Source organism: Aulonocara sp. 'chitande type north' Nkhata Bay, linkage group LG23, assembly GCF_057382095.1.
Source record: "Aulonocara sp. 'chitande type north' Nkhata Bay isolate Kocher_YH1m ecotype deep benthic linkage group LG23, A_spYH_male_GT1.1, whole genome shotgun sequence".
Lineage (NCBI taxonomy): Eukaryota > Metazoa > Chordata > Actinopteri > Cichliformes > Cichlidae > Aulonocara > Aulonocara sp. 'chitande type north' Nkhata Bay.
The window spans coordinates 3,246,943-3,259,978 of NC_141365.1; the positions used below are offsets into that span (position 1 = coordinate 3,246,943).

At 43.9% G+C, this 13,036-nt stretch overlaps 2 protein-coding genes across 2 annotated transcripts; both read right to left on the bottom strand.

Annotated features, from left to right (window-relative positions):
* Positions 1–2,153: 2,153 nt before the first annotated feature.
* LOC147300902 (E3 SUMO-protein ligase ZBED1-like) lies at positions 2,154–3,884 on the bottom strand. Its single transcript, XM_086282274.1, has 2 exons — positions 2,812–3,884; positions 2,154–2,532 (listed from the first exon to the last, which is right to left on the bottom strand). The coding sequence occupies exons 1-2, from the start codon at positions 3,882–3,884 to the stop codon at positions 2,154–2,156; spliced, it is 1,452 nt and encodes a 483-aa protein (XP_086138400.1).
* A 1,642-nt stretch (positions 3,885–5,526) lies between these two features.
* Positions 5,527–7,200, bottom strand: LOC147300903 (uncharacterized). The gene is made up of 2 exons (XM_086282279.1): positions 6,888–7,200; positions 5,527–6,761 (listed from the first exon to the last, which is right to left on the bottom strand). Exons 1-2 carry the CDS (start codon positions 7,198–7,200, stop codon positions 5,527–5,529), a joined length of 1,548 nt encoding a protein of 515 aa, XP_086138405.1.
* Positions 7,201–13,036: the final 5,836 nt, after the last annotated feature.

The window sequence follows — 13,036 nt, forward strand, 5'->3', positions numbered from 1 at the left end:
CTAATATGCCTTTAATCTCTCCTCCACTTCTGCTCTCTCACGCTCTTCTCTGACTCTACTTTCTGCTAACATTCTTGCTCTTCCTAATGCTTTTCTACGGTGTTGTTCTAGAGTAGTTGCAGTGGATTGAGCTGTAGTTTCATCCTCAGGTTTCACAACTACTGCTTGCAATATTGCTCTTTTAACATTCTGTGCTTCTCTCCTCCTCTGAGCCTGCTCCAGCCACAACTTAGCAACTGCTAACTGCAATTCCTTCCTCTGCTTCGCTTTACCTGTTTTACCTGCTACACTTACAGATATTCTTTCTACCAGCATTTTACACTTAACTTCCACTAATGTCCCTTCAAATCCACATTTCTTATACCAACAACCTACATACTGCGTGCTGCCTGGTAAAACTTTCTGCATAAATTTTACATCTCCTTCTAAGGCAGACTTACACATTTTATTCTCCATTACAAGACAACAACCAGCCACACTCACGCAGACCACGTCTGGCCCGCACACACACACAACATAGGCCTATCGCTTGCGTCTGCACGCACAGCTAGCGCTCTCTGTTGAAAACTCTCAAACGCCCCATATGGCGGAGAATTCAACCTTCGGACACTCTCCAACGCCCCAAATGGCGGAGATTCCGGACTCTGAACCTAGGTTCTCTCCACGCCCCCAAACGGCGGAGAACTCTCTACGCCCCAAACGGCGGAGAAGCCTGCGTCTCTCTCACGCGGCTAGCGCGCTCCCGGACTCACGTTTAACGCACAGCCCGTAGCCGCTCTCTATTGTTTTGGGTCCACGTGCGCTCTCGTGACCAGCGCTCCCCGGGACTCAAACGTTTCACGCAGAATCACGGTGACGCGTTTCTAGGATCCCACATTCATTCACGCGGTTATAGAGACGCTCTCTAAGGCCTTCTGTACTCACTGTTTGTTTACGTTCATGGGAAGAGTCTCTGGATCCCGTCAATCGTCATCCATCCCGAGGGGAGGTCAGGCGCAAACTTCCCGGCCTGGTGGCAAGCCAAAAACACCAGGACTTTACGTCAATCATCCCAGACGTTGCGGTGGCGTCCTCTCCCTCTCCTCGGTGGATGCAATGTGTTAGGCTCCGGCTCCGAAGGACCAAATAAATGTTGGGTCTAAACTCAGACCCCGCTGTATCCAAGACTTATTCCCATGAAAGAAAAGCAAGGCAACAGTGTTCGATCGATTTCTTGCGCAAGGGAGGCCTCTCGTCTGTGACCAGCACGTTGAAATGACCACACTGGTGGCCTCCTCTCGCCGCCTTTTATTGACAAACTTCAAACAAGTTTACAAAACACCTCCCCTTGCAACCCCCCTTTGGTTACAAAGACAAGGCACTGTATGTAAATGTATACACTGAGTGTGTGTGTGTGTGTGTGTGTGAGAATGTGTGTGTGTTATGTGAGAATGTGTGTGTGTGTGTGTTGGTCAAAGGGTCATAAAACCTAAAAGCAGGAACAACATCCTTGGTCATAAAGAGGGTAGTCTTCCCCCACACCCAATGTATGGTTTACCAAAGATAACACAGTGAAACCATACAAAGGGTAGGAAGCTCTACCAAACATCAAACAGATCTTCAAGTTAGGATGTATCTACAATAAAACCTCCCCCAGCACAGAGTGGCTGGAGAGGTGGTCAGGATCAAAGGAATGGCTTTGATCCTACTGCTTAAACTAAGACTATACAAATTTAAGAAACACAATGGCGACATTCAACAATTAGACTTAACAACGAGGTTGCGCACAGCATCACCGGCAAGGGGGCTTGGTTTGAGAGGTTTTTGGCATCTGTGATGTGATTTACAACCATCCACCCATGTACAGCAAGAAGCCGCACTCACAACCGTGGGCATCAGCAAGTTGGTGAAATTTAAACAAAACAAAACAGCATTCCATCTGAAACTCTCTTATTGTACCCAAAATACAAATTTTAGTGATTACATGTGGCTTCATTAATTATGTTCAAACGGATGAATACATAACGCAAGTAATAACTTTATGATCAGTCAGTGAATGAAGGAGCTCAAGAGTGCAAATATAGTTGCAATAAAGTGACAAATATGCCCTTTTATGTCAAACAAAGACCGAAATAAGTGGCATCAGTGTGAGGATGAGAATGAGCGATCCAACCTCACACTGCAGATATCAGGGCAAAGCACAGTGGGGGGGTTGCAGTCTTCTTGGCTGGACCTTCTTCTGCAGTGTGTGATCTTCTAGGAGAGTCTTCATGCAGCATGCCTGCCAGTGTGGTCCACACTGCTTCTCTGTCAGTCTTGGGCACACTGCGTAGGTCTTTAAAACGTGGGTCCAGTGCAGTTGCGATCTGGAGCCATGCATAGTTGGTATGTTCCTGGCGGGAAGCAAGGTCTTCCTTAAACTTCTCTTTAAACCTCACCACATATGCAGGGTCCTCATCAGTTACTTCCATGACACGGCGCAGGTGGCAGAAGGCTGGTAGAACTACAGAGCAGGAGACGTAGGCCTCTCCTCCCAGCAGTTCAGTCACATATCTGCAGTGGAATACACACACACACACACACACACACACACACACACACACACACACACACACACACACACACACACACACACACACACACACACAGAGAGAGAGAGAGAGATAAGACAGCAAATTTAAAAAAGCTTTTTAATACTAGGTAATATTAATAAAATATTTGATTTCATTTATTTTTTAAATAAGACATTTTCATAATAACAAAACTGATTTAAGATGTATGTTTGATACATTTAATCTAAACCTACAATTATGGTCACAATGACAGGCTCACCTGCAGGGCTCTAGAAGTGTCTCCAGTCTCTGGAGTTTGTCCCACTCTGGAGGCGTCAGGAGGACAAGTTTATGCTTTTGTTTATCCAGAGTCGCGGTTACTGCAGTTTGGTTGCGGATCAAGCGCTTCACCATCTCCAGCGTGGAGTTCCAGCGCGTAGGCACGTCCTGGGCCAACGGCTCCTGCTTGCGCCCCAGTGACACCTGCTCTGCGTTCAGCTCTGCTGTGTTTGCTGGGCTGTGCTTAAAATGGCCAACAATTTTGCGGCATTTGGCCAGCGCAGTGACAAAGCCACTGTCTGCGAGACTCACTGTGATGCATCTCTGTAGAATGTGCGCGGTACACGGCATGTGATTGAATGGCATGATGCGAGCCGCGGCGATCATATTGCGCGCACTGTCCGTGCCTACTGTTGTCACCTTCTCCTCAATTCTCCACCTGCGAGCAACAGTCTGGAACTGCTCTGCACAAGCCTCCGCAAAGTGCCGCTCTTCCGTTTTCATTATAGTCAGCGCAAAGGATGTCAGACCCCAGGCTTCAGTGATTAAATGCGCAGTAACTCCCAGGTAATTGTCATTACTCAATGATGTCCAGTGGTCTCCTGTCAGAGCCACGCATTCTGTGTGAACTAAAGCCTCTTCTTTTTTCTTTTTCTCCGTTTCATACAGTTCGTGGATTCGAATTGTTATTGTGCTTCTCGCTGGGGGCTTGTAGGACGCGTCCTGAGATGCAACCTTTAAAACATCCGCAAAGCCCTTGTCCTCCACAATGCTTAGCGGTCTGCAGTCCTTTGCTATCCATTTGGCTATATTGTCGGTCAGTTTGTCCAAAGAAGACTTACCGAGTGGCCTGCGTTCACTAAGAGTGGTCTGACGCAGGCCGGGTGAAGCTGCTGCCCCGACAAACGCGTGTTTGGCATTAAGGTGGTATTTTAAGGTCGAATTTGAACGGTGAAATTGAAACTCTTTACTACAGTGAGTGCAAATTACAACGCGTTTGTTTATTGTCCCATCTATGTTCTTCTTGTATTTAAATTCCCCATCCAGAAGGCCATCCGCTTCCTGCTTCTCCATTTTCAGTGGCGCGGTAAACAAATCAAGTGGAATTATGGGAGCGACTTATCTGCGTGTTGCGCTAAATAGTTAAATATTCTAACGTAATTAATTCCAAAATTTAATTATCGCAATTAACGCGTTAATTTCGACAGCTATAAATATAATATAATATAATATAATATATCATGTTGCTATTTAATGTTTTTTGTTCGTGTTGCAGCTGCTCTGTGAGCCAAGCTTTCGTTGTCTAAATTCAATGGCAATATATCTCTGCACCACACGATGGCGATAGATTCTCACAGACAGTCTGTGCTCTGCTTCCGCCACCAGTCATCTTTAAATCTTTTTTTTAATTCAATGAAACCTTTATTTAACTGTCCATCTCGCGGCATTACTTAAAAAAAAATCATATTTAAATACAAAGAAGATTAAATACATGAACGACAGTAAATTGATAAAATAAGAGCAAATAAATATATTTACAAATGATAGCAACATCAATGGAATAAAAGCATGAACAGCAGCAGAAGGAGAAAGAGGCCTGTATCTACATTATTACTCTGGCAGCTCTCAGTCTCCATACAGACAGGACACGTTGCAGCGTAATTGCAGACAGGTGCGTGGGCCTGAGCTCCGCCCAGGCAGAATGACGAGTGGAAGAAAGCAGCAACACAATAAACATATGTAGCCTTGCGGAGCCGGCCGGGCAGACACCGAGACAGAGTGCAACGATTTTATACGTGACAACACACACAAAAAAACACACACAACAAAAATCAGAATGTTTTTGTGATTTGGATTTTTATTTAAAGGTGAAACCTTTTTTCTTTTCTTGTTTTGCCAGATTAGACATTTTGATTCATTTCATTTAGTTTTTTTGTTTTACTTTGATGCTATAATAGATGTTTTTAAAATGTAGTCATATTTAATACTATATTGCAGGGGTGCCCAATCCCGGTCCTCGAGAGCTACCGTCCTGCAGCTTTTAGATGCATCCCTACTCCAACACAGCTGAATCAAATGGTTTGATTACCTCTTCAGCATGCCATCGTGTTTGGCAAAGGCCTGATAACAAGCCATTCATTTGATTCAGCTGTGTTGGAGTAGGGATGCATCTAAAAGCTGCAGGATAGTAGCTCTCGAGGACTGGGATTGGGCAGCCCTGCTATATTGCATCATGGCAAAACAACAGTCTCCTCAAGCTGCTTTATACTGTAAGGTAAAAACACTACAGTAAAAGCCAGAAAACCCCAACAATCCAATGATCCCCTTTGAGCAAGCACTGGGCGACAGTGGGGAGGAAAAACTCCCTTTAGGAAGAAACCTCCGGCAGAACCAGGCTCAAGAAGGGGCGGCCATCTGCTGCGACCGGTTGGGGGTGGGTGGGCAATCTCAGTCCACGAGGGCCGGTGTCCCTGCAGGTTTTAGATGTGTCCTCGAACCAACACAGCTGATTTAAACGGCTAAATTAGCTCCTCAACATGTCCTGAAGTTCTCCAGAGGCCTGGTAACGAACTAATCATGTGATTCAGGTGTGTTGAGCCAAGGTGAGATCTAAAACCTGCAGGGACACCGGCCCTCGTGGACTGAGAATGCCCACCCATGATATAGGGAGACAAGATGAAGTATACTTCTAATGGCCTATTTTAGCAGTTAATTTTTAACAATCAACTGGTGGTAATCCATCATCAGAATTGAGGAAAGGTGGTGTTGATGGAGACTCTACAGGAGGATTCACTGGGGAAGCCATACCTGCACTTCTGCCAGGGTGTCTTGGACGTACCTGAATAAATGTAGTTTTCCCTGGAAGTGGACGAGGATTAATCTGAGACGGAGTCTCCTCAGAACATCTCCCCATCATGCTTCTATGGTCCAACGATGCCAGCTTTTGTCCTTTCTGTTTTTCTAATTTAAGCTGGAGTTGAGCGTCTTTCACTCTAGATTTTAGATGACCTATCTCTTTTTCTTCATTGGCAGCCTTTTGGATAATCTGGTTCACTGGTCCAATGAGCTCCTCTCTTTGTCGGAATAAAGCGTACTCGGAAGACTTTACCATGTCATTGTACTGCTTTTTAAATGATTCCAGCTCCCGTGTTTTAGCTAGTAAAGCTGCATCTAGATCCTTGCATCTGATACGTAGACAGTTCAGCTGTTTTTCAAGAAACTCCGTTGTTCCAACAAAGGGGGTGCCTTCCACTCCGTCTACGTATTTCTTTTTCAAGTAGTGGAACATATCCCTAAATTCCACCTTTTCTTTTCCTCTCAAGTGACCTTCATGTGGAAATGCCTTTTCAAAGGACAAAACGCACTGGCACAATTCCTCTTGGAAGTAGCGCTCTTTCTTCTCCAGCCAATTCACTTTGGATATAAATCTTTCCCGTTGCTTTTTTGTGGAGCGCAGTTTCTCTTCCAGCGCCACCTTTTCAGCCAGTGCCTGATTGTGTGCCGCTTTTACTTTGTGCCGGTCCACTGCTGTCTTTCTGTGGTTTTCCTGCTCTGTGCTTAGGGCCTTTTTGACGTCTTCAATTTTCTTTTTCAAAGAATCAACTTCGTCTTCAAGCATAGCCTTCATTTTCTTTTCCAAGGCCAGAGCTCTAATATTACTCTGGCATTTCTGCTTGATCGCCATATTCTGGGCCTTTTGGTCGTCTATCACTTTGCCCATTTGACCTTTCTCCTCTGTTAATTCTTTCATGTTTTTAACCATAAATTCATTTTCGTCTTGTAACTGTGTATTATGCCACAAAACACCGTCAATCCAACACTGCGAGGATTGACGTTCTTCCTCGCGTTCCTTAACCGCATTGACGGTCACACCTCTACTATTTTTTACTGCCGTCTGCAGCTTTTCTATTTTGGAGTCATACATGTTGATCACCTCTTCTAACTTCCTGTCTGCAGCATTTGCTTTGTTTTCCAGTTTTTTAGTATTTTCCTGGTAAAACTGCTGCATCTTATTTTTTTCCTCTTTGTGGCGTTTCAATAATAATTCAACAACTTGGCTGTTGTGAAATTGCTGACGTGCCACCTTTTCTTTCTCTGTTTCCAGCAGTCCTTGCAGGACTTGGACTTCGTCCTCGTGTTTTTCTTTAAGCTCAGCCAGAGTTTTCTCCGTCTCTGCGCGGAACTTTACCAGAGCTTCGTGGTCATCTTTTATCGAGTCCAACCTGTCTGCGATGTTTGTCCTGTCATCCAAGACCGAACCCAGCAGCTTATTATTCTGCAAAAGTTCATTGTTTTCTTTTGTTAGATCCTCGATCCGTTTCTTATTGACTGTATGCAGGTTTTTGAAGTAGTCAAGCTCAGTTTTGAGCTTTTCAACCTCGTCGATCATTGGCTGCAGTCTTTGCTCGAACTGTCTGGCATATGTTTCTTTTTCTTTTTCACTTTTTTTAACCATTGTTTTCGAGAAATTAACATTTCTGTCTTTGTTAGCTTTCGAACTCATTTCTGCTTTTTTATGTGCTGTATCACTCCAACAAAACGATAGCTTAATGAATTCCCTTTGACAGCTGTCCTCTATTTATAGACTTGAACATCAAAGGATGAAAGGACTGTCACTATGACATCACCACGTTCTGTGACGTAACAGGGCTTTGGAGCGTGATGTCACGGGGGTGGGCGTGGAAAGGATTTTGGGGGTCTAAACAAAGCGTGTCTTTTTTTTTAAACTTTATTTAACAAACAATGAGTATACAACATACGAACAGATGAAGTATACAACAGAACATGAACACAAAAAGCCAAGGGTGAAAGAAAAAGGTAACAATTATAAGAATACACGCAAAAATTCACATACATATATTGTTGTGAGAGCCTTTTTGTTGGTGCAGTCTGATATTGATTGTATGTGCATGTGCACATCCTTAAAATAATGACAGAAATATGGTGTTTTGTTAGTAAACTTACATTTATGGATAAAAAATTTAGCTAAAAGTATTAAGAAATTTATCATAAAAAACATTTCTCATACTTCTTGGGGAACTTAAAGAAACAGAATAAAACATTTTCCCATCGTAAAGAAAACTCCCTTAAAATATGGACAATAACAAAGCTGCTAAATTCCTTCCAGAATCTCTGTGTAAAAGAACAGTACCAAAAAAGATGTGTCACCGTTTCTGGATGATCCCCACAGAAAGTACAATTAGTATTTATGTCCCTTTTAAATTTGACCATGTAGTGACTGGCTGGATAACATGTATGTCGAATTTTAAAAGAGACTTCTTTCACCTTATTTACAATCAAATATTTATGGGGGACCATCCAGACTGTCTTGCGCTTGATATCTGGAACACTGATTGGAAAATTATATAGTGCAATAAAGTCGTTGTAAGTAAGTAGTTGTCCCTCTTTACTAACCAGCTGAGCCACCAATAGGATCCCATTTTGGAGCCAAGTTTCCAGGAAAAGTGATTTATTTTTCTATAAAATATCTCTGTTGTTCCAGATAAGGTATTTGTGAGGTGAGAAGTTGTGTTTATAAATGAGGGTCCACGCTAAGAGGACCTGCTTATGGAAGGATGAAAGCTTTACAGGGACTTTCTCAACATTGTAATTACAATTTCAAATAAAAGTAAAGCCACCAAAACGAGAGAAAATGTGGTATGGTATAAAGTTCCAGATAGAGGTAGGGTTTTAAGAAAATGTTTGGCCCAATTAATTTTGAAAGTGTTATTTAAAGTAGAAAAGTCTAAGACGTTAAGCCCACCTGATTCGTACTTATTCATCACAACAGTTTTTCTAATATAGTGCGTACGGTTTTTCCATATAAAATTAAAGAGCATACGGTCAATATCTTTACTACTTTTCTTATCCAGATGTAAGGAGAGAGCAGCATATGTTCATCGGGATATCCCTTCAGCTTTAGTAATTAACACTCTACCTTTCAAAGACAAGTCCCTTGTTCCAAGATGGCGCCGCCGCGTATGGATGCCCCGGTGCTTCAGTGCGTTACTTCTGTTTTGTTTTTGTGCATAACTTCTGTGTCTGGGCACTCCTCTGGATATTCTTACACTAGAGAAGAGCTTCTTAACTACAGGACTACAACACCTGTGGATTTACTTCCAATATTTGTCGCATCTGCGGCAGATTTACTGCAGACTCTGATCAGGAAAGTGAGACGCCGAAAGCGAGGAAAGCGAGCCGGCGCACTCGTGCGTCTGAGGAGACGCGGACTGCGAACTGCTCTTCCTGGGATCTTCCTTTCCAACGTACGCTCACTCAGGAATGAGATGGACGAGCTGGCCCTGATGAGAAGCATGAACAGAGACGTTGCCTCCTCCTGTGTCTTGTGTTTTACGGAGTCGTGGCTCTGTGAGGACATCCCGGACAGCGCGCTCAAGCTGGAGGGCTTTCATCTGCTGCGCGCGGACCGGCAGGCCTCTCTCTCTGGTAAGACCACAGGTGGACGTGTCTGCTTCTACATTAATAGTGGCTGGTGCACAGATGTAACAGTGATTGCTCAGCACTGCTCTTCCTCTCTGGAATACCTTTTTATTCACTGCAAACCGTTTTATTCTCCGCGGGAGTTTGCTTCATTCATCTTGGCCGCTGTTTACATCCCGCCAGATGCGGATGCGCAGGCAGCTCAGTGCGCACTCGCGGAGCAGATACTGCACATGGAGCGGACATTCCCGGACTCTCTCATCATTGCTCTTGGGGACTTTTACAACACCCCCCTCCTCACCCCACACAAAAGAGGATTTCACACCACCTCCTCCCACCACAACCCTTCATATTCATGAAGCAGATGCGAGGAAGCAGTTTAAGAGTCTGAATGCTCGGAAAGCTCCCGGCCCAGACGGTGTGTCTCGTCTACTGGACGCAGCCGGAGGGTTCACTTGGTTGTTTGCTCTCAATAGAAGCTGAGCGCGTCTCCGTGTCTGTGCTGGTAAACGATACTGAGTCCCAGTGCTCAGTAAACTGTACACCTGACCGTTATTCTCCCACTGAATCCGGTGTGTCCACGGTCCAACACGTGCTCAACACGATGGTGCTGACCGGTGCCCAAACACACCAGAACACCAAATAAGTAAAATAACACAAACACGAACTTCTCCATGGCTCGTCGGGATGGCAACTGCTCCAAAAGTGACACATGAAATAGGCTGACATTTGAGTTTGACACGGGAGGTGAGGGGGTGTTTTGAATATGCTTGACTCCGTCACGAGTGTTGGGTCTAAACTCAGACCCCGCTGTATCCAAGACTTATTCCCATGAAAGAAAAGCAAGGCAACAGTGTTCGATCGATTTCTTGCGCAAGGGAGGCCTCTCGTCTGTGACCAGCACGTTGAAATGACCACACTGGTGGCCTCCTCTCGCCGCCTTTTATTGACAAACTTCAAACAAGTTTACAAAACACCTCCCCTTGCAACCCCCCTTTGGTTACAAAGACAAGGCACTGTATGTAAATGTATACACTGAGTGTGTGTGTGTGTGTGTGTGTGAGAATGTGTGTGTGTTATGTGAGAATGTGTGTGTGTGTGTGTTGGTCAAAGGGTCATAAAACCTAAAAGCAGGAACAACATCCTTGGTCATAAAGAGGGTAGTCTTCCCCCACACCCAATGTATGGTTTACCAAAGATAACACAGTGAAACCATACAAAGGGTAGGAAGCTCTACCAAACATCAAACAGATCTTCAAGTTAGGATGTATCTACAATAAAACCTCCCCCAGCACAGAGTGGCTGGAGAGGTGGTCAGGATCAAAGGAATGGCTTTGATCCTACTGCTTAAACTAAGACTATACAAATTTAAGAAACACAATGGCGACATTCAACAATTAGACTTAACATTTCCCTCCTTTTTGTCATTGTATACTTAAATTTCAACTTATGCACCCTTTGTTTGACAGTGTCAGTGTAGATTTCATTCATGCACAGTAAACTACATCCTATACATAAGCAAATCAGTATCAACAGTTCAAAAACAGGAATTAATATTTTCAAAAGAAGATGCCACCAAGGACCAGACGGTAACCAAGCTATCCAGCCTTGTGGCGGATCTACTCCTGTCGTGCAATTCATTATGTATTTCTTCAAGTACACAACTGAATGTCAAAGGTCAAACAAGAAGAATCATCATTCTCAAAAATCATATGTCTCTACAATCCAACTGTATACAGACATAGGTATTTAAACGCATCAGTTGACTTTATTGTTTGTCCATGTGGCTCTCAGCTAACTTCAAAGCTGCAGCAAGTCAACACCCTTCTTTATTGACTCCTATCAACCCCCCAAATCTTCTCACTGTAGGCATCCTGTGGGGGTTAGAGTCAACTTGTGAATTATCTGCATTTACAACTCTTCTCCTGTCCTGTTGTCACCACAGAAAAAGCTTTGTAAAGGAAATTGGATCAAGCTGTTTTGATCTTCTTGGCTCAAAACCTCAAGTGTTCATGATGTAAATGTAGACAAAAGGCTTCTCTGTTTACATCCTTCTTGCAGAAAACAAAAAGAATAGGTGATGTTGCCATGTTCCATGGTTGATCTCCAACTTGGGCTAATCCATTGTCCTTCATACACATAGGCAATTGGCCTGTTTCCAGTTCGTTTAGCTGTATAATGTCCTGCAACAAGTCATATTCTTTGAGTCAGATGAGCAGGTCTGTCTCACCAGAGCAGTTCACCTTCCCAGCTACTGGTGAATCAACCTTCCATTCAGGTTCAGAGCAGTTGAAAAGTTGGCAGTGTTCCTGGATGTGTTGCTAAAGCAACCAAACAAACTGCCTCGCTCTCAGTGATGCTATAGGGCCACAGTCCAGAAGAATGTGTAGCCAGTGGCATCACAAGCATAACCATTGGTCTCATTCTTTATGTGAGCAGTTGTGTTCTTAAACTGCCACCAGTAGTTGTTGAAAACCCATGCGGGTACTGGGTGTGATTTGCTCTGTCCCAATGCGCTCCTGTCATCCCACTCAGGGTCCACAGGCACAAGAAGATGCACAGCACATTCCCAGCCATTCTGATGAGTACCTGTGGCTCAGTTGGTTTCTTCACCGGATTGAGACGAGGGGCCCTGGAGGCTTTCCCCCCCCTTTGTTCCCGGTCTTCCTGCCACTTACTCCGAGCTGGCCTGGATGTGTGTCACCTTCTTGCAGTGCGCTTGATATATCCAAGTGTTCCTTCCGGCAATCTTCACTGCTGTGGTCGTCGTCAGCAGCATCCGATATGGACCTTCCCATCGTGGACTGGACCAGCACTTCCTCTCCATGGCCTTATCATCATCCAATCTCCAGACTTCAGGCTCTGCTCCTGCGAAGAAACAGAATCATCTGGCAGATCATTTGTTCTCATGACTACTTTACTTTTAAACATTTCAAGCATCTAATCCGCTAATATGCTCTCTCTTCTGCTTTTCTATCATCACTACAGAAGACTAGAACTCTAAATGCTCTACCATATATAATCTCAAAGAGTCAGACCATTCTCTGCTGGAGTAATCCTCGTGTACTTATTCTATACAGTCTAACCATGTCCTGCCTGTCTTCCTAAATCTTAACTTTACTGTTCCATTAGTTCTCTCTGCAAAAAAGTTTTTTTTTAAAGTATTTAATAATCCTAGAGTGAGTATAACGACTGCTCATCTCCCTCCTGTTTGAGACATGGTATAGCCAATGGCTCAAAATAGCAGCAGTCTTATACAAATTATCAGGCAGTACTGGTGTATCACACAGATAAAAAAAATCATCCTGCAAGCTTGCTCCCTCTGTAAGTCACAACTGTTTTCCTGCTGTAGGTGAGTGGATGTGCATGTCTGCTGATGCTGTATTTCTAAAATGTTAACACCATGTTTAACTACAGCTGCCTCTTTTGCGATCTTATCTGCAAAATCTTTTCCTAATGTAACTGGATCTTTCCCTCACATGTGTGCTGCACATTTACAAACGGCAATTCCACTGGTTAATAACACTGCCTCCAGCAGATTTTGCAAGAGTTTGGTGTGTTCTGCAGGTTTCCCTGTAGAGGTTGTCACACCTCGTCTCACTCACTGCACTACAAAGAAATGTACAGTAGCAAATGTATACTGCCTATCAGTGTATATTGTCTCTCTACAGCTTTACACGCTTCCGTTAAAGCTAGCATCTCTGCTGCTCAAGCAAATATGAAACATGCTAGTTGTCCTACATAGATAACTCTCTCTCACTGTCTGCTACAGTAAAACCTGTTCT